The 21,442-nt window shown below is 47.0% G+C and overlaps 1 protein-coding gene across 1 annotated transcript in view; it reads right to left on the bottom strand.

The window, feature by feature from the left end:
* Positions 1 to 21,442, bottom strand: part of RUVBL1 (RuvB like AAA ATPase 1) — an 88,857-nt gene that overhangs the window by 47,535 nt on the left and 19,880 nt on the right. Inside the window, exons 3-4 of the mRNA XM_082265986.1 lie at positions 17,361 to 17,493; positions 1,788 to 1,939 (exon numbers count right to left, since the gene is read on the bottom strand). Of these exons, the coding sequence (XP_082122112.1) occupies positions 1,788 to 1,939; positions 17,361 to 17,493 (285 nt within the window). The remainder of the gene's footprint in view (positions 1 to 1,787; positions 1,940 to 17,360; positions 17,494 to 21,442) is intronic.

Here is a 21,442-nt window from a genome sequence, read left to right as displayed (position 1 = left end):
TTGAAAAAACTAGGGCGGAGAGTGAGACTCACTGAATGTGTGGGGCGGGGCTGCAGCCTGCAGTGGATTGGATGTGTGAGTTCTCCTCCGACCCAACACGCCTAACACGGAAGTCTGCGAGTCCTCCTGTCCTCCTCAGAGTCCCTCCCCCTGCCTAAGCAAATATCGTGACCTCGGCGATATGAATATCGCCTACGGCCACAAAACGATAGTCGATATCATATCGACTATCGTTCAGCCCTAATATATAAGTCACGCAGATTTAGTCACTTATTTTAGCACTGTGCACTTTTATAATTAATACTATATTTTATGTATTTTACATTATATAATTGGTGATGCACATATCACTTTACTTTAGGACATACACTTCAGAGTATTTTTGAGCTGATTTTCTCACCCTGCTGCTGCATCCATTTGCAGTTAATTGGCAGCAATTATACTTTTAATTGTTTCTCAATACAGCCCTAGATCAAAATAATTTTATATATTCTTCTGTTTCGAATGTTCCTGCCACTGTGGTAGAAAACGAACGCCGAATTGACCCCACTAACAATTTGAACATCGAACAAATGTTGTTAAAATAAAATTTTTTTGAAGGAAGACATTGTTTTTGTATGACCAGCATAAGTGACAGTAGGCGCAGGGAGCTTTTATCAAGCCACCTGCCTATGACAAGGGAGTCTGTCATACATGATATCTTACACATCTGTCTAAAAATTGGCAAAAAACAGTCTTTCATTTTTTTTTTTCCCTTAAAAAAAAATATTTGATGCGAGTCTGATGATATTAACCAGATTCAACCTCTAATAGTATATACAGTATATCTCTTCTGTCTGTTATTCTCAGAGTGGATTAGAGATTTTTGCTCCCTGGTTATTTATATTTACCACTGCATAGAGATATTTAGGTATGAATTGCCTTTTTTTTTTTTTTTTTTTTTAACTTTACATATTTATACACCACACTTTTTTTTTCTTTTTTAAAGGTTATTATGCGATTAGTCAATTAATCGAAATAATAATCGGCCAACTATTGGATGAAAACAATGGTTTGTTGCAGCCCTACTTATTACAATAGTGGGTATGTAAGAATGATGGGAGACCTTATCAAAACTGAGCAGATAGAATCTGGAGGAGCTGTTCATGGCAACAAATCAGCTTCTAGCTTCAACTTGTTCACTGAGTCTTTGAAAATGAAAGATAGAAGCTGATTGGTTTCCATGCACAGCTGCTCCAGTTTAATTAAAATTTGTCTCAATGTATTTTAAGGGAGAACATATTCTAAGTCATTATCAGCTGCAAAACTCACCTCATCTGGGGAGCCTCGCTGGCGCCCCTGGCTCGTCCGCTATGCTCACTGGGGGGGTACTATGAGGACACTTGTGTATGCTCCCTCCTCAGCCAGCTCTGTGTGTTCATAAGACACACAGAGTGCATCTTAGCCACGCCCCTACTCACTGGCTGTGATTGACAGCAGTGGGAGCCAATGATTCACGCTGTTGTGTCTGAGCTAAGGAGGGAGGAGGGAGAGAGCCACTGCTCTTGTGCACATCAGTGGATCGAGATTGGGCTGAGGAAAGTATAAAGATGGGGTTGGGGGCGCTGCACCTTGCATTAAGATTAAAAAAACAAAAAAAAAAAAAACCTTCAGCCTAAACAACCACTAACTATTCAGATGAAAATGTTAATGATTAATTAGGTTGCAAAGTTCCTGCAAACCACAATTTATTTTCTGCATACACATTTTGCATGCTAGATTCTGAACGAGGAACGCAGTAAACGCACCTTCAGTTGTTTGGTTCCCTTGGCAGTTTTTAGGCCTATGATAACATGGCTGATGGTTTTGCCATAACCACCCATTGGATTCTCAGTCTCACAAGGGGTGAGCTCTGTCACTTCCCCTTCATACACTTCCTTGGTCTCTCTGATTCTCAGTCCTACAGAAAAGAATACAAATATAATTAGAGAATATTTTTTACTATAAAGTAATCAAAGAGTTTCATTGTGTAAAGTATGCTTAACTTTGTCTTCTTGGAGAAAATGCACTTCTAAAGGATCTTATTCATCTGACAAATTATCACTGTGTGTTTATGATCATTGTTACATCTGCATTGGATTTGGAAGAAAAACGAGGACACTGGAAGACATACTACTTTTATCTGCCAGATCTCAAGCTCTTAAAAAAAAAAAAAAAAAAAAAAGTAATGTGATCCACCAGGTGCAGGGTCTTCTATCTTCTGGACTGCAAAGTGGAAAGATCCTCTCTATTGAGTCCCACATCACTGCCTGGGTGACATGGACACTTCTATTTCGCTGTCCAGTGGCAGAGGTCTTCCAGGATCCAGAAGACTGCAGTGGAGTGATGACATCACGAGCAGCAGCAGAAAGACAGGCATGCGGCAAGACTGCAGCGATGTATCACTGGTCTCTACTCCCGGAACAGACGCCAGGCAGGGACATGTGACAGCAAAGGTGAGTGAGAAACAGCTTTGGAAGTAATTTCTTTAGGGCTCATGTATACTTGCTTTGCCTTTAAAACAAGTTAAAGTGCCAACCACTTCAAAAGGCAGTTTTTAATGTGTTTTTGAGGTTTCTGTGAAGCTTTTTTAGAGCTTGGTAAATGCCATGAGTGTTGATGTTCTATTTGTCTTAAAAGGCGCTCAGCAGAACCACGGCTTCAGTAGTACCCCCAGCTCAGTAATATCCCTGTTCAGAAGATCCCTTGCTCATTAGTACCCTGGTTCAGCAGATCCACCACTAAGTAGTGCCCCTAGCTCTGCTGATCCCCAGCTCATTAGTAAACCCCATCTCTGTTGCTCCTCTACTTTGCTGATCTACCTCTCTATCTGGTCCCAGCTATATTACTCTTATGCTGCGCACCGTGTGACATCTGTTAGTTTCTTCCACACTGGCTCAGCAGCTCAGCTGATTCTCTGCCACTCAATCTTCTCTCTCTTCTCAGACCCTGAAACTGAGCTTCAGCATGGTGGCCAAGACCATACAGTGGTTTAACAGGACAGTTTCAACAGGGCTCACCATGGTCGACCAAAGAAGTTGAGTGCACATGCTCAGCGTCATATCCAGAGGTTGTCTTTGGGAAATAGACGTATGAGTGCTGCTAGCATTGCTGCAGAGGTTGAAAGGGTGGGGGGGTCAGTCTGTCAGTCCTCAGACCATACGCCGCACACTGCATCAAATTGGTCTGCATGGCTGTCGTCCAAGAAGGAAGCCTCTTCTAAAGATGATGCACAAGAAAGCCTGCAAACTGTTTGCTGAAGCCAAGCAGACTAAGGACATGGATTACTGAAACCATGTCCTGTGATCTGATGAGACCAACATAAACATGTTTGGTTCAGATGGGGTCAAGCGTGTGTGGCAGCAACCAGGTGAGGAGTACAAAGACAAGTGTGTCTTGCCTACAGTCAAGCATGGTGGTGGGAGTGTCATGGTCTGGGGCTGCACGATTGCTGCCGGAACTGGGGAGCTACAGTTCATTGAGGGACCCATGAATGCCAACATGTACTGTGACATTCTGAAGCAGAGCATGATCCCTCCTTTCAGAGACAGGGCAGTATTCCAACATAACGACCCCATACACACCTCCAAGACGACCACTGCCTTGCTAAAGAAGCTGAGGGTAAAGGTGATGGACTGGTAAAGCCAAGCATGTCTCCAGACCTAAACCCTATTGAGCATCTGTGGGGCATCCTCAAACGGAAGGTGGAGGAGCGCAAGGCTTCCAACATCCACCAGCTCCGTGATGTCGTCATGGAGGAGTGGAAGAGGAGTCCAGTGGCAACCTGTGAAGCTCTGGTGAACTCCAAGCCCAAGAGGGTTAAGGCAGTGCTGGAAAATAATGGTGGCCACACAAAATATTGACACTTTGGGCTCAATTTGGACATTTTCACTTACTCACTACTGTCATGAGTGGGATTTCTCTTCAGTTTGGAGAGATTTCGATTTAGTTTCTGTTGGGCCCAATTTGGTAATTTTCACTTGGGGGTGTACTCACTTTTGTTGCCAGCAGTTTAGACATTAATGGCTGTGTGTTGAGTTATTTTGAGGGGACAGCAAATTTACACTGTTATACAAGCTGTACACTAACTACTTTACACTGTAGCAAAGTGTCATTTCTTCAGTGTTGCCAAATGAAAAGGTATAATAAAATATTTACAAAAATGTAAGGGGTGTACTCAGTTTTGTGAGATACTGTATACACATGAACCGAAAGTGACTGCTGGCTTTTCCAGTTCACATACTGGTTTACCAGTGCATCTTGGGACATCTACCTCCTAAACAAAGCGCAGCTCTGAATAAATGCCCCTCAAAAAATGCAGGTGCTGTTAGACATCTATGGAGGCTTTGAAGCACCAAGAGAGCAGCATGGTGTATAATTTTGAAGCAAAAAAAAAAAAAAATGCAACAGTGGGAACAGAACTGAAAACGTAACCATTTTATTTAGTAAGAGGTGCCCTGACTTGCATTAAGTGCTTTAAAAAAAAAAAAAGGGTGTCCAATGCCACATTTTGAAGCAAGTGTATTAAAGCCATTAGTGCAAATGATGGGGGGGTGGATACAAACTTTAAGAAATAGGCTCTGGAGTACTACAAAGGAAGTCATGCTGGCGTTAGTGGTACTTCCACAATTGGCTCACTTGTTCAAAAACAGAAAGTTTAGAGTTAAGACATCAGTTTAGATTTTTTTTTTTTAATGCCGGTTTATTCAAAGCATTAAGACGAACGAGATAAGAAGGGCCCGACAGAATGCGCCACCTGAGTTACAACTGCTGTAAAATTTCTGAGGGTAAATAAGACCGCGGGCCAGCCTCCAACAGACAATTCATTACTGGCGCTTGAAAGAGGTTTAAATCATTGGTGAAAACAATTTTCTGTTGCCCTTGTGGAGGAGAAGAAATACGTCCCCATATTGGAAAAGAATAATCCATGCATGAAGTATAGAAATTCAGATTTGTTTGACATTAAGAGGCACGTGCATCCCCTCAACATTGTTTAAATATCACAAGAGCCATAATGTTTTTCAGTTTTATTATGTAGCTCCAGCGTACAGGCTCCTCTAAGCAAACAGTGCAGTTGGATCAGATAAGAAACAAGTCCTCAATAATGAATGAGAACATTAATGGGAGGCTATAAAAAGGGAACAGATGGGGCTACAGCCTAGGGAAACAAAGAAACTCATGAAAGTTAAAACATTAAGGCAAAGACCAACGTGCAAGGTGCAGTAATCCATAGCAACTTAAACCTGATACTTTGTTACAGGATGTGTAAAGGGTATACTTTTGGCTTAAAGTAGACCTGAACTCAAAAACTGGGGATTTGTTATAGAATAGCAAACGGAGAGAGAGCGCGCAAAAGAGCATGAGAGAGAGCGCGCGAGAAGAAAGAGCGAGCGCGCGAGAAGAAAGAGCGAGCGCGCGAGAAGAAAGAGCGAGCGCGCGAGAAGAAAGAGCGAGCGCGCGAGAAGAAAGAGCAAGCGCGCGAGAAGAAAGAGCAAGCGCGCGAGAAGAAAGAGCAAGCGCGCGAGAAGAAAGAGCAAGCGCGCGAGAAGAAAGAGCAAGCGCGCGAGAAGAAAGAGCAAGCGCGCGAGAAGAAAGAGCAAGCGCGCGAGAAGAAAGAGCAAGCGCGCGAGAAGAAAGAGCAAGCGCGCGAGAAGAAAGAGCAAGCGCGCGAGAAGAAAGAGCAAGCGCGCGAGAAGAAAGAGCAAGCGCGCGAGAAGAAAGAGCAAGCGCGCGAGAAGAAAGAGCAAGAGCGCGAGAAGAAAGAGCAAGAGCGCGAGAAGAAAGAGCAAGCGCGCGAGAAGAAAGAGCAAGCGCGCGAGAAGAAAGAGCAAGCGCGCGAGAAGAAAGAGCAAGCGCGCGAGAAGAAAGAGCAAGCGCGCGAGAAGAGCAAGCGCGCGAGAAGAAAGAGCAAGCGCGCGAGAAGAAAGAGCAAGCGCGCGAGAAGAAAGAGCAAGCGCGCGAGAAGAAAGAGCAAGCGCGCGAGAAGATAGAGAGCCTGTCCAGCAATCCAGACTACAAGAAAATGGCCGCTCCAAGCAATCCTATGGGGAACTAACAGAAAATGGATGCCTGTAAATTGTTAATGGAAAACAATGAGCACAAATCTACAGCAAAATGGCGGCCCCCACGCCATGCGGTCTCCCAAGACAAGTGGCATTGGAAGGTCCTTAACAAAAAACCCCACCAGGACATTCATCCCCCCCCCCCCCGCGGGAACGCCACAGCGGCCATAATATTAAAGCCCCCAAAAGGTAGGAACCTAGAGGAAGGGGGGATGGGGAATAACTGGGAGGGGGGCCTGGTATGTCCGAGAGGCCAGGGGAACCGAGAGTCCGACCATTCCCAGGAGGGGGTCCCCCACAGACCGCCAGAGGATTGAGGGGTCAGCATTACTCACTATACCACGGTACCAGGTGGGCGCCACCCTGAAAAGACCACCTCCCACCCGGGGTGGAGGTGCTGCCAGCCAGGGGGTACGTTGCGACTCAGGTCGTTCCAGGTCATCACGCCCCAACGAGACATCCACTCGCAGGCTCGTCCCCATCCATCAGGGCTCTGTCGTGGCGCTCGCTGGCCAGGCTGGAAGTCCGAAACCTCAGCCAGCTGTTTGTAGTTCTCTAGGATCTCTAATAAATAAAAATTACAAACTAACAAAAATGTCCCTTTTAAATAGCGAAGACCGAAGTCCCAGCAGGGAACTAGGTCCTATTTCTAAACTAGGCAGAAACAAACTAGAAGTTGTAGCAGAGTGTGTGGGGTTATGCCTGCAGGGACAGCCCCATAGGCGTGGTAAAGCTTTTTCCTGCCCAGTGTCCTATTCCTGATGGGAGGAGCATAACCCACTGGTCTAAGAAGATAAGGAGCTGCGTCGGTCAATGGACGATAGAGAAAGATATGGTGCAAAAACAACACTGCACATCACCAAAAGAACACCATACCCACAGAGAAGCATGATGGTGGCAGCATCATGCTTTGTGGCTGTTTTTCTTCAGCAGGATTATTGCCAAGTCAAGATGTCCCATGCTGATACTCATACCCAAAAAGACAGTGCTGTAATAAAATCAAAAGGCGCTTCAACAAAGTATTAGTTTAGAGAGGGTGTACACACTTACACAACCATATTATTTTAGTTTATTTTTACTTTCCTTCACCTAAAAGATTTCATTGTTGTTCAACTGAGTTGTACAGTTTATAGGTCACATTAAAAAGGTAGAAAAAGTTCAGAAGTGATTTAGCTTTGTCTCTTTTTTACATCACAGAAACCTGACATTTTAACAGGGGTGTGTAGACTTTTTATATCCACTGTATATACACGTGATTCTGCACAGAACGGCCGCTCTGTAGCAGAAAATCTGCCATTGGGTGGTCATTAACTGGATAATTGTGAAATTTTAGGGCAGCGCACTACAGCCAAATTATATTTCCAGTGAACCAAAGGGGAACTAAATGATTAGGGGATCCATTATTTCAGAGGTCTTCAAACTATGGCCCTCCAGTTGTTCAAGAACTACAATTCCAATCATGCCTAGTTATGTCTGTGAATGTCAGAGTTTTACAATGCCTCATGGGATGTGTAGTCCTGCCACAGCTGGAGGGCAGTAGTTTGAGGATCCCTGCATTATTTGTATTATTCATTATATCCTTCCCGCCCGGGCAATAGCATAATATAGGCCGGGTAGTGGATCAGTTATTCTGATCGGATGTCATATGACGTCCTTCAGGATTCACCGCTAGTGTGCCCCTGTAATGCCCACAAGTGATATCAGTGTCCATCAGCAATGCCATTCAGCGCCCATCAGTCGAGTCTGATCAGCGCCCATCAGTGATGCCAATCAGTGCCATCTAACAGCGCCACCTATCCGTGCCCATCATTGCTTCCCATCAATGCCACTTATAAGTGTCCATCAGTGATACCAATCCGTGCCCATCAGTGATGCCACTCAGCATCCAGTGATGCCAATCTGTGACCATCAGTGATGCCTATCAGTGCCCATCAGTGATGCCAATCAGTGCCATCTAACAGCGCCACCTATCCGTGCCCATCATTGCTTCCCATCAATGCCACTTATAAGTGTCCATCAGTGATACCAATCCGTGTCCATCAGTGATGCCAATCAGCATCCAGTGATGCCAATCTGTGCCCATCAGTGATACCTATCCGTGCCCATCAGTGATGCCAATCAGCATCCAGTGATGCCAAACTGTGCCCATCAGTGATGCCTATCAGTGCCATCTAACAGCGCCGGCTATCAGTGCCCATCAATGTCACTTCTAGGTGTCCACCAGTGCTGCATATTAGCGCCACCTCATCAGTGCCTGTCAGTGGAGAAAACGTATTTACAAAATTTTATAACTGAAAAAAAAGGAAAAAAAAAAAGTTGAAGTGGTTAAAATGCCCACAACCGACTTTAAAAAGCCTTTCAAGTACAGCATGCCAGCAGCAATCCTTTTTTTATTCTTGCCACTTGATCAACAAGTCTAAATAGACTGTGCCATCGCTTAAACAGATCAGCTTAACGGCCATTGCTGCAATTAAATGTGTTACAGATTCTGCTAACACTGAAGGCTCTCCCTAGAATGAGAGGCTTCATTTACAAAGGCTGGAAGAATCCTATTAGGATGTTTGCTGCTAATCCCAATCCGTGTATGAAATTGAAAATTCCAGAAGAGAGTCCCCCCAGTCTTTCAGTAAATCCAATATTTGTTTAGAATCTTCCTGTGTGCTGACATTTAGAGAATGTACCACGGCTCACAATAGCGGCGGCTGTTAGTGATGATTTAACTCTCGGGCTCTTATCTCGCCGAATGACAACGGGGATGACACAGGTTTCAACTGTTGGTTCAAATTTCCACCTGCTTGACAGGCAACTTCATCACACGAAGGAAATATTGCAGACGCCTTTCATTTGTGCTCCAGAGGTTTTTCTCTGCTTCGTTCCCTCCCCGCCGTGGCCCTGACTTGACAGAATTTAAAGGCTAAGATAATGTTGACTGCCCCTTTCTTTGGTAAAAGAAAAAAAAAAAAAAAAATCAATAAGGGGTCAAGCTTTATTTGACTCTGGGATTAAAGGGGGAGATTTGTCTCCTGCAGCTGTGCTCAGGAAACGATTGCCAGCGATTTCAATAATAAAACCTGCTCGGTGATCCTCTTCGATCGATGTGCCGGCGCAACACCTTTTCATGGCTCATTACCTTCAGCTTTTGGCTGCCTCGTCACCTCCTGCTGCCATGCTATCTTATGGCAGGTCATGAAACAACGCATTTCCTCTGGATTTAGCCCTGGTTCACACAAGTGAGGCTTGGACCTCAGATTTGGATCAGCAGATCACTGCGATTTGGACCTCAGATTGTACTGCTGGGTGCGACTTCATTTAAAGTGTTCCTAAACCCAGGATCCTGCAGTCACTATTGGCACTTTTCCACTGCAAGTACCGCGGCTCAGCTCTACTCGGCCCGGTTTGCTTTTCGACTGCTGGTACCGCATGGTACGGTGTTGGAACGGTTTGGTATGGTTTGCTTTTCCACTAAAGTAGTACTAAAGTTAAGTGGGTGGGATAACAACGATTCTCTGACCAATCAGTGGCTAGTAGTGACTGCATGCAAAGGATTGTGGGATATGGTACCGGTATGGTACTCTTGGAACCACAATCGAGGTGGTACTGTTTTAGAGAGCCAAACCGTTCGGTTCCATGCAGTGGAAAAGCAACATTAATCTGGTCTCCCACACTACACAGAACATGGAAATTCAATTTTAGTAAATATAAAATGCTAAATATCTTTTCTCATCAGCAGTATATAGCAGTCTTGTGACTTCTAGCAGTGTCTGGTTAAAGCTTGTAGGAGGAATTTTCCTTCTCTGACTGTCCTACGAGTCTGCAGGACCCCTGACCCTCTGTCTGGACAGTGCTGACTAACCCTGTACTGAGAACACGCACCCTCCCAATAAATAAACTGTCTAGCAATACACACCAAACTGAGAATGTGCAGCTTTTCCCCAAGGCCTCGAGTTATCAAGAAATGGTTTGGGGACTGTGGAAGAAGGGGAGGATCAGAGAAGACAGGATTAAACAGCCTTTTTACACAATGCAGAGGATTAACCCCTTCGGTTCCACCGTGGATATAACAAGCGAAGTGATTGCCCCCATGGATCAGTGGGAGTTTAAGTAAACTCTGTGTAAGTGTCTTTTACTCTTAAATTAGGCAGAGCAATGCCCTTTACTGTCTTATAATGACTACCTCGGTCACACACGTATTTCCTCTTGTACTGTTCACAGAGGACAGAAAACCTGGGGCATTACATATATATACCAATCTAGCACCGGATCTCACCCATCTGGACTTATTACCTGTAAGTTATAGCATATGACAATTATCGCTATACTAGGCATTTTGCCTTCCTAATAATTTATCAACTGCTCCCAGACAGACCCTCTCCGGATCCAGTAGCAACCTAGGGGACTGCGGACCACAAACCCCCTCCCACTGATCCATGGGGGCAATCACTTCTGCATCTTAGGTACACAACTAGAAAAAAACAATGCAATTATATTGAATGTTTTTCAGCACAATTGTCACTAGTTTTTTTGCATTTTTCTTCACCTTTTTCACTTTATAGAGTATGGTGATTTTTTTTCCTTGATAAAGGCTATTATATAAATGCCGAAACGCGTTGGAACCCCAGTTTCCACAACCGGAATCACCACTCCAAGTCAGAAGTACAATAGTTTACAACGTAGATTGTATTATTTATGCATAGCATTTATATGATCATGCATTATATTTGCATTCATTTTTTGCTTTTTGTATTTTATCAATAAAACCTATATTTTATTTATAAATCTGCCTACAAAATCCCACTTTTCTTTTTGGCTTGAGGAACCAAAACCCTTCTTTTGCATCTACACCAGGGATGATGGCAATTTAACCCACTCTACTGCATTATCTCGCTAAACCTTACCTTGAACCTTGCAAACCTGCGTCACTGACGCCTGATGAAGGAAGGCCCAGGAGGTACTGAGCGTCAAAGTAGAGTGCACCTTGACAGGGGAAGGAGGAACCTGACCCCTGATGGAATAGGTCTGTATTACCGTCTGTCTGATCCATCTGGAAATGGTCACAGAGAAGGCCGACAACCCTTCCCGAGGCCCAACCGTGAGCACAAATAGTGAGTCTGACTTTCTAAAAGACTTCCTAGCTACCAGGTACACCCTAATTGCCCAGACCACATCCAAGGCATGCAAAGCAATTTTCTTTGGATGTTTTGGCAGGGACACAGAGAAGGCAACACAATGTCTTCATTCAAATGAAAATCAGACAACCGGAGGAAGGAACGATGGACAGGGGCAGACAGGGGTGAAGAACCACCTTATCACTGTGAACCACCAAGTAAGGTGAATAACGGGATAATGCCGCCAATTCCAACACCCTGCACAAAGAGGTGAAAGCCACCAAAAAGGCCACCTTCTGGGACAGCGTAAGCAGGGGAATCCCCTGAAGATTCTCAAAATAAGGCTTCTGGAGGACAAAGCACTAAATCGAGGCCCCAAGGAGGCAACAGACTGCACTGGAAGGGTCAAGTGTCTTAACTTCCTGAAGAAAAATATGCACCAGGGAGTATGTGGCCAAGGGCCATTGAAAGAAGACCGCTAAGGCTGACACTGGACCCTTGATAGTACTCAAGACCAGTTTCTGCTCAACCCCCCGTTGAAGGAAGGTCAAGATTCGAGCCACCGAAAAAGAGCAAGGATGAACCCCAAGAGACTCACCCAACGCAACGCACGTCTTCCACATAAAATGGTAAATAATGGTAATCCTAGAAGTAGAATTTCCTAGCTTTTAACAGCATAGGAATCACCGACTCAGACAAACCTCTATCCATCAGCACCTGGCGTTCAACAGCCAAGCCGTCAAAGCCAGCGCCTGTAAAGCAGGATGGAAGATTGGTCCTGGGGACAGCAGATCCTCCCTAAAAGGAAGCTTCCAAGGAACGTCGGCGACCAGCCGCACCAGATCGGCGTACCAAGCCCGGTGAGGCCAGTCCGGGGTCACTAAGATGACAGGAATCCATTCTGCCTCGATCCTGTGTAGAAGCTTGAGGAGGGAAGGCATAAATCAGACTCTGACCCCACGGGGCCACCAGCGCATCTGTGGTGTCCGCCAGACGATCCCGTGACCGAGCCACAAACCTCTGCACCTTTCTGTTGAGCCGGGACAACAACAGATCCACCTCGGGGATGCCCCACTGGAAACACAACTCATGAAACACCTACGGATGAAGGGACCACTACCCTTGGTCCAACGCCTGCTGACTGAAGTAATCCGCCTGCCAGTTTTCCACCCCGGCAAAGTGTACAGTGGAGAGGGCTGGAACAAACCATTCTGCTCACCTTAGAATGCTGGCTACCTCCAGAGCCGCCAGGAAACTTCTTCTGCCCCCTGGTGACTAACATAAGCCACGGGTGTGGCATTGTCCGATTAAATGCGCACAGGACATCCCCGAGGACGATCCGTCCAATGGTCCAGGCAGTCTGATCGCTCGGGAGTTCCAAGACATTGATCAGTAGGTCTGGACTCTTCCAATGTCCGTATCACCTGAGCAGAATTTTTGCCGAGGACGCCTCCCCAGCCAGACAGGCTGGCATCCGTGGTGACCACTGTCCAATACAAATGGAGGAAGGATTTGCTCAGCCGAAGCACAAAGCAATCATGTCAGGGACTCATTCTTTCCCCGACTCAGCCGGATCTGATTGTCCAGAGACTGCGGACTCTTGTCCCATTTGGCAAGAATCTCCCTTGCAGGGACCTCGTATGGAACTGTGCAAACGGAACCGCCTCGAAGGTAGACATCATCAGGTCCCGCACCTGCATGCAAGTCCGGAGGGATGACCATCTGCTAGACAGCAGGAGACGAATTGCAGCCTGCAGTTTATGAAGTTTGTCCAGAGGAAGGAGCACTCTGGCTAAGGCAGAGTCCAGATTTGGACCCAGATAGTCTGGCTTTGTGGACAGAACCAGAGCAGACTTCTGAAAATACAGAATCCAGCCAAACTCCCTTAAGCTGGTATGGTGATTTCCAGGTTTTCCACCAGAGCAGTGGGAGACTCTGCTCACAGAAGGGGGTCATCCAAGTAGCCCAGTACCGCAATCTCCCATTACATAACAATGCTAGCACCGGGGCCAACACTTTCATGAAGACTTGAAGAGCAGAGGCAAAACCAAGGGGTAACGCCACAAACTGATAATGCTCTTCTCCCGGGGCATGGAGACCAACACATATTGGAATGTGAAGGCAAGCGTCTTTAATGTCGATGGAGACAAGAAAATCCCTGATGCAGGGAAGCCACCACCATGCAAATGGACTCCATTCTGAACTTCTGCACCCATACAAAGCAGTTCAGCGCCTTGAGGTCCAGAATTGGATGCACCTTGCCTTCCTTCCTGGGGACTGTAAACAGGTTTGAGGAAAACCCCTGAAAATATTTTCCAATGTGAGAACCGGGACCATCACCCTTTAAAAAGGTAAAGGGTCTTGCACCACCCCAAAAAGAGCCTGTAAGCGGCCCGAGGACAGTTGCACGTTGGAAGGAAGAACCTTCCCGGAGGGTAAGAACGAAACTTGATCTTGTAGCTGGACTGTATGACCTTGTGGACCCACTTGTCTTTTATCAGGGGAGTCCACAGGTCCGGGAACCAGCAGAGACGCCCCCCCCCACCCCAGATACGGGTGAGGGCGCACCTTCATGCTGATGAAGGGGCCTCGTCCGCGGGTCTGGAGAAGCCGTCTCTTCACTTGCCAGACCAGGTTTGCTTGGATCCTCCAGAGCTCTGATCCCTTGTCAGTCAACCCTGAGGGACGAAAAAAAAACTTATGAGCATAGTAGGGCCTACGTCTACGATGAGCGTCCGTGCCCTTAGCAGCCTGCAGAAGAAAGGTACTCTTCCCTCTTTGAGACCTTTAATGAGGTCATCCAGGGTAGCACCAAACAGGCGATCTCCTTGAAAGGGAAGATCAGTCAAGGCCTTTTTAGAAGTCTGGTCCGCAGACCAGCATTTGAGCCAAAAGACACACTGAAGGACCACTGCCAAACAGAGAGCCGAGCCACTAGGGGAGCCGCATCCAAAGAGACATCACAGATAAAACTGCAGCCCCTGGACCAGCTGGTCTGCCAGCTCAGCAAAAGGCAGGGGGGAGCTACTCCCCCTCCATGTCACGGCGCAAAAGCCTAGCCTATTCGGTCAGAGTCTACAAAACCAGGGCATTGGTGAATATCGGCCTCTGTGCCAAACCAGCCAGGATGTACATTTTGCAGGCCACAGCTTCCACCTTCCTGTCAGCCTTGTCCTTAAAGGCCAGTGACTTTTTAACCAGAATCATGGTTTCCTTGTTCAATCTGAAAACCGGAGGGTTCACCACTGATTGAACAGTCCACTTCTTAAGGGACTCCTCATAGGGTTATCGCCTAGCAAATTGCTTAGGGAGCCCAAGGGGACGCTTTGGTAGTCTCCACCCTTTAGTGACGATTCTGCCAAAATAGGAGGGGAAAGAGAACACCTTTTCTGCTCTGGATGGCTTGCGAGTGCCAAAGGGAACCTGCGCCTTCATCGCAGCTGCGTCCTCCATCTTTAAGGTCTCACACACAGCTACAATCAGTGCGTCCACCAGCGTCTTTTCGTGCGCGGTTGCAGAAGTGGTGGAATCCTACTGAGGATTCAGGGCACGTGGTTGCAGACCCAGCAGGGTGACCCAAGTCCGAAGTGGCTGAATCAGATTCAGGATCTGATGAGACAGATGAGGCAGGGGAACGCGGGGGGCACTTTATGCCAGCCCGTCGCCCAAAAGCCACTTCCACCCGGGACACAAAGGACTCAAGGACTGCCATCAGTGCATCTATGGATGGATGGGACCCAGAGCCCCAGAGAGGGGATCAGGTGGGGAGATGTGCTCCAAAGACTCTATGTGTCATCAGGGGGACCCCACAAAACAAAACAAAAAAATGTAAAAACACTGCTAAGGGACAACCCCCACCGTTCTGGCAGAACCACCCGGTTGCCAGTCACAGAGCACCAATCGATCCTCAGCAGAGAGGGAGAAGACCCCACCACACTCACCACCCTGCAGAAACCAGGCACCATAGCCACCAGGAGAATCTGCACTGCACGAGCAGCGATCAGGAAACGAAAGGATCCATGAATCACCAGGAGATGAGGAGGGGCTGCCACCACCAAAATGGCTGCCCAGAAGGCTCCACAGACATGGCCGCCACTGTTTTCTATGGCAGACCACTGCAAAATGGCATCCAGGCTACAAAAACATGGCCGCCGTGCATTAAAGCACAAGGCAACGACAAAATGGCGGCCCCATGAGGCTTCCAGGGACCCAGGAGAGATCCCTAGGCCTCAAGGACAGGCCCAGGCAGGAGCCTCCACCAGGTACACCCTCCCCCCCCCCCCCGCAAAGCCGATCATCCGGTTGCCGGCGGCGCACCCCCCCAGGAGGTGGACCAGACCACCCACACAGCCCCAGCACAAGTGAATGTTGGGGGACATATAAAGGGGGGTGCCTGACGGGGAGGAGGGGAGCCCGGGGGTCTGACCGTCCAATGGAGGGGCCCACGTTTACCAAAATAAAAAATGGGGTCTTTAAGCAGAAGCGACATCTGACATCGCTCCGGTCCTCCAAGAGCATAGAGTTGAGTGAGGGCCATCTTGCCCTCACTGGACTTTCTGCCCATCGCTCCAGGGGATTTGATAATTTCCTTCTTTACCGACGGCTCCGGTAAGCGGGGAAACGACCGAAAAGTGGCGGGAGGGGTTCACCTCTCCCGCTACCTATAAAAGGGATCCTGTGGCGAATCCACAGCCGGGAACACTTATCGTATGCCGAATCGCTCACTGTTTATAAAAAATACAGGGGTTATGGCCACTAGCTGCTGCCATAAGCCTGGTATTTAGTGTCAAAATAATGACGTATATATACAATGGGCGGTCCGGAAGTGGTTAAAGCGGAGTTCCGGGCACAAAAACGATATTTTTTTTTTGTGCCCGTCCGCTAGTTCAGCCTAACCTGAAAAGGAATTGCATAGTTAGATTTTTTTTTTTTTTAAAACTCACCTTGTAATTGACGATTGTAAATACTCACCTATGACAGCTTCCTCCTCCAGCGCCGAGGCTCTCCCCGTCACTTCCTGCCTCGCAATGATTCCTGGGAGCTAAACGTCATAGCTCCCAGGAATCAATGCGCCGCACCGGCCCCGCTCGTCATTTCCGGGCGGCGCCGCATTCCCCTGCTAAACAGCTTCTGGGCATGCCCAGAAGCTGTTTAGGAATGCGGCGCCGCACCGGAAGTGACGAGAGGGGCCGGTGCAGCGCATTCTGGGACACGAAGACGCGGAAGAAGACAGAGAAGAGGACCGCGCCGGCTTCAGCTGCCCACAACCGAGATGGAAACGCTGTGGAAGAAAACTTCTAAGTAAGTATTTCTTCTAAAAGGTAAGTGCGAACCGGGACAGATCAGAGGCTAGCCATTGTGGAATGTGCTAGCCCTGACTGTCCCGGGGGTATGTTCAAAAAAAAAAAAACGTTTCTCTGCCCGGAACTCCGCTTTAACTGAACAAGCTGAAGTTAGACACCGATTGGCTACCATGCAGAGCTGCACCAGATTTTGCACTCTCTAGTCTTAGTAAATGAACCCCTGTGTGTCAATGCATAAAGTGGCATTTGCAACAGAAAAAATATATTTTACATTTTTTTCATCAGCTAAGTGCTGCAGCAAGGGATAAAAAATAAAAACATCATGTACTGCCAGAAAATTTAGTCAGACCGCTGCACTCACACACGCTCTCCAGTGGAACAACACTCACCACTCTGGTGTTGATTACAGTAGTGTACAAGAAGAGCAGCAGTCCACCTCTCCTGTTTTTTTTTAACCCACTAGGAGAGTAGTTTTTTTTTTTTAGGTATATTTATTACTATATGGGCAGCACAGTGGCTAACACTTCTGCCTTGCAGCACTGGGATCCCCAATTCAAATCAGAGTCAGGACAATATCAGCATGTCCTCCATGTGCTTGTGTGGGTTTCTTCTGTGCACTCTGAACCCCTCCCCCCTTCCCCAGCAGATCTCTGTTTAGTCTATTTATAGCATTAAGATGGCACTGCTATTTTTACAAGGTAACATCTGGATTTGCAAAGGCATTAGGCGCATACAAAGTAAATTGATGTCATTTGTGGTTATTGGGGAATATATTTAAATGAACGCTTTTGTGCCCAGAGATTGGAGCAGGAAGGGTCAAAATGCAAGGCAAGAGTGAAAGAACCACAGCAAGTCCCTTTGCCATCACTTACCAATAGCTCTTCTGAAATTCTCCATTAACACTTCTGTTTTCTTAATTTCTGTAGAATAGACTTCGCTGCCAACCATGGGACAAAATGGCACTTTGCTGCCCAATTCCTGTGCAATAGCAAGGGCCAGAGCAGTCTGCCAACAAAAAACAAAAACATATTAAAATTAGGTTACTAAGGATGGTTCATCTAGAGTAAAAGTCCTGGAGTCCAGCTTTATAGGGACAGTCTGACCTTCCATTTAAATCTGATCTCCATGTTTTAGGCTTCATTCACATGTCAGCATAGCGATCGCGGGCAGAATCACCGCGATTCTGCCCGCGATCCAGAAATCATTGAAAATCGCAGGACGCCTGTGCGTTGCCCGTGATTTGCAATGGCACCCCAAACGCTGTGTGATGTTGCCGCGATTTACGCCTGCCGAATCACAGTAACATCGCACAAAAAAATCGCGGGACGCATGACGCCCAAAAAAGGTACAAGAGCTTCTTTGGGGCGTCATGCATCCCACGATTATTTTTGCACGATGTTACCGTGATTCGGCAGGCGCAAATCGCGGCAACATTGCACAGCGTTTGGGGTGCTATTGCAAATCACGGGCAACGCACAGGCGTCCCGTGATTTGCAATGATTTCTGGATCGCGGGCGGAATCGCGGTGATTCTGCCCGCGATCGCTACGCTGACATGTGAACGTAGCCTTAGTGAAGTTTAGATATTTCGTTTGGACCAAGCTGGTCCAAACCATTTATTTACTTCACTAACAGATACAGTGGCTGGAAGCACTAAATAAATTGTATGCAGCCTCAGCTCCATACAGTTGTGTTCTGGCATGGGGATGGGAACTTCCCTTCCCGCTCTCAGAAAAAAAATCAAGTTGGGCTCAGCATTCTTCAGCCCTTCACATAAAGCTTTGTATTCTATGAACGAATACAAAGCTTTCTCTGATTGGCTGAGTCAGATCAGGACGTCATCCTCCCTCCACAGCCAGAGGAAGCTTTATATTCATTCATAGCTCCCTGTGAATGGCCGAGCAGTTCTCAGACGGACTTGATTGTGTTCTGGGCGGGTTGGTGCCCATCCCCCTGCTGGAACACCACACACTGTAGTGTATAGAGCCGAGGTTACAGGAGTGGCAGGCACGCAAGGGACGCAAACTGACCACACTATGAGGGATCTGCCACCATGGCTAACGTGGTCAGTTTGAAACAGGAACTGTCAGAGTAAGGAGGTATTTTTCAGCAACCTGTTCAATAAAAAAAATAAAAAAAGATCTAGACAACACTTGCTAATCAGTAGGCATAATAGAAAGCATATATGGGTTTTTCATTTTAGGGGTTACAAATGCTTTTAGGGGCAATCAAGGGGTTAACTGTGTGCCTAACAATGTGTAACATGTGCTGCTGTTACAAACTGATCTGGCTGTTTTTTCTCCATGGTTTTCAGAGGAAAAAAAAAAAGTCAGATCGCTGTTCTCTGTACACAGAGAACTTTGTGTGACTGGACACATCCGATCAGCTGAAATCATTGGCCGATATCTGCTGTCCAATCATATCAAAGGTCGGGAAGGACGCACACATGTATGCTTCAAACCCGGAAGCAACCTGGCAATGTACGTTACAGAGCCTGCACCTGCTGCCCGTTCGCAGCATATTTACTGTGAGCATTTGGCAGAACGTTAAACTTCATTAGAACATGGAGATCAGCTTTAACCCTTCGTTCACATTATAGAAAAAGTTTGCGGAAGATAAAGGATCCTCCACAAAAAAAAGAGATCAACAAAGGGCACCACTGAGGAAAATTGTAATTTGTGGAGGATCCTTTATCTTCCGCAAACTTTTTCTATATTGTTGCTGAGCTTGATCAACGATCACCCTGCGGGGGATTTTTACTTTTGAGTGAATTCCTCATTCATATAAACATTAAAGGCCATTTTTGGGAACACCCTTCACATTGACTGTGGCTTTGAAATCCTGGGCCTTCATCAAAAATCACACGTCAGTGCGACTTCAGGTGCGATTTCTGCGCGGCTTCATGCACTGATGTCTTTGCATGCCAGACCCGAAATCACCAAAAGTAGTGCAGGAACTAGGGCTGAACGATAGTCGATGTGATATCGACTATCGTTCTGCGGGCGTGGGCGATATTCATATCGCCGAAGACACAATATTTACCATTAGGCAGGGAGAAGTCGGGACTCGGGGGGGGGGGGGGGGGGGGGGGGAGGAGGACTCACAGTGCTGGCAACCGTCCCACACGTCATCGGTGAGCAGCGCGCCGTGAGCAGCTGCACAGCTAACCAATCACGCGTGCCTGCACACCTGATTGGTTCCCTGTGCCACTACTCACGTGATTGGTTCCCTGTGCCACTACTCACGTGATTGGTTCCCTGTGCCACTACTCACGTGATTGGTTCGCTGTGCCACTACTCACGTGATTGGTTCGCTGTGCCACTACTCACGTGATTGGTTCGCTGTGCCACTACTCACGTGATTGGTTCGCTGTGCCACTACTCACGTGATTGGTTCGCTGTGCCGCGCTCACCGCTCGGTCAAGAGAACTAGCTCCAGGGCGGCAGAGGGAACGTGTGGGACAGATGTCATGTCGGGCTGTGTTCTTCTACCTCCTACCACAACTGTGAGTCCCGACTCTGCCTAATCCGTCTTCTGCATTCCACCCAGAGAAATATCGCAATATATATTGTTGAAAACAAAATATCGCAATGTTCTTTTTTTCCCAATATCGTGCAGCCCTAGCAGGAACTACTTTTTCACATCGATGTCGCACCGCAAAGTCGATGTCGCACCGAATTGAACAGTGTGATTGTCGGCATTATGGTGCAAGTTGACATGCTACATGACAAGATGCTCCAATGTGAACGATTGCTTAACCTGCTTTTAAAGTGGAGTTCCACCCTAAATTTATACTTACCTCCATCTTCTCGCTCCGGGTCACCTGAAAAACAAATGGATAATCGCAATTTTTTTTTTTTTTTACTTACCTCGTATAGAAGAAAATATACTTACCTTACTTCCTTATTCCTCCCCCTCGGCGGCCACGGCGATTAGTCACTTCCTGGCTTGCAATGATTCCTGGGAGCTGAACGTCATCCCTCCCAGGAATCAATGTGCCTGCACCGGCCCCGTCAGTTCCCGGGGCGCGCACGTCATTCCCTTCTAAACAGCTTCTGGGCATGCCCAGAAGCTGTGGAGGGATGATGCGCGCGCACCGGAAGTGACGTCGGGGCCGGTGCAGTGCATCGTGGGACCGAAGAAGACAGAAGAGGACACAGAAGAGGATCGCGCTGGCTTCAAGCTGCCCACACCTGAGATGGCAGCGCTGGAGAATACTTTTTCAAGGTAAGTATTTCTCCTAAAAGGTAAGTGCAACCCGGGACAGATCAGAGGCTAGCCATTGTGGAATGTACTAGCCCTGACTGTCCCGGGGTATCTTTATTAAAAAATGTATTCCCAGGGTGGAACTCCGCTTTAATATGCTCAAACTGGAACTGAAGGTTACTTTAAAAAAGCTTCAATAAAACTGCTCAAAGCTAAAGACGTAGTAAAAAAAAAAAAAATCCTGTGTAAGGTCTGACAGGCAACAGAGACAGCAGGCAGCTAATTAAAAAAAAAATACAAAATCAGGAGACATCTGTCAGTTTTAATTTGGAAGACATGTCTTTTTGACAGCTGGTCTCTGTGTCAGGATACAACCAACCTTGAAGCCTTTCACAATGGGCAGAGAAACCCTTTAAGACAACAGAATGATGTTCCCTGGAGGGAATCTGCATTTTCACAATGCGGAAAGCCTAAACAGCGTATCATCAATCACAGCGCTGCCCCCATGCTAATTTTATTCACATTAATGTCCTTTAATAAGCATGGATCAGTGAAACGTCAACTATGAGCTCTGTAACGAAAGCATGCTTAATTGTTCTCATAAACACAGAGCTGATTCAGAGGACGCGGTGGAAGGGGAACATTTCAACACATGGGGGCATTGCCAGAACTTGTACTTGTGATGAACATTCTGACTTTCATGCTCGACATTTTCCATGGCTAAATAGGATGCAGGTGAAACGCCCGTT

Source organism: Pelophylax lessonae (assembly GCF_965119305.1).
Source record: "Pelophylax lessonae genome assembly, chromosome: 8".
Taxonomy (NCBI): Eukaryota; Metazoa; Chordata; class Amphibia; order Anura; family Ranidae; genus Pelophylax; species Pelophylax lessonae.
The sequence above is the reverse complement of the archived record's forward strand: the minus strand, read 5'-3'. Positions and strand labels throughout refer to the sequence as shown.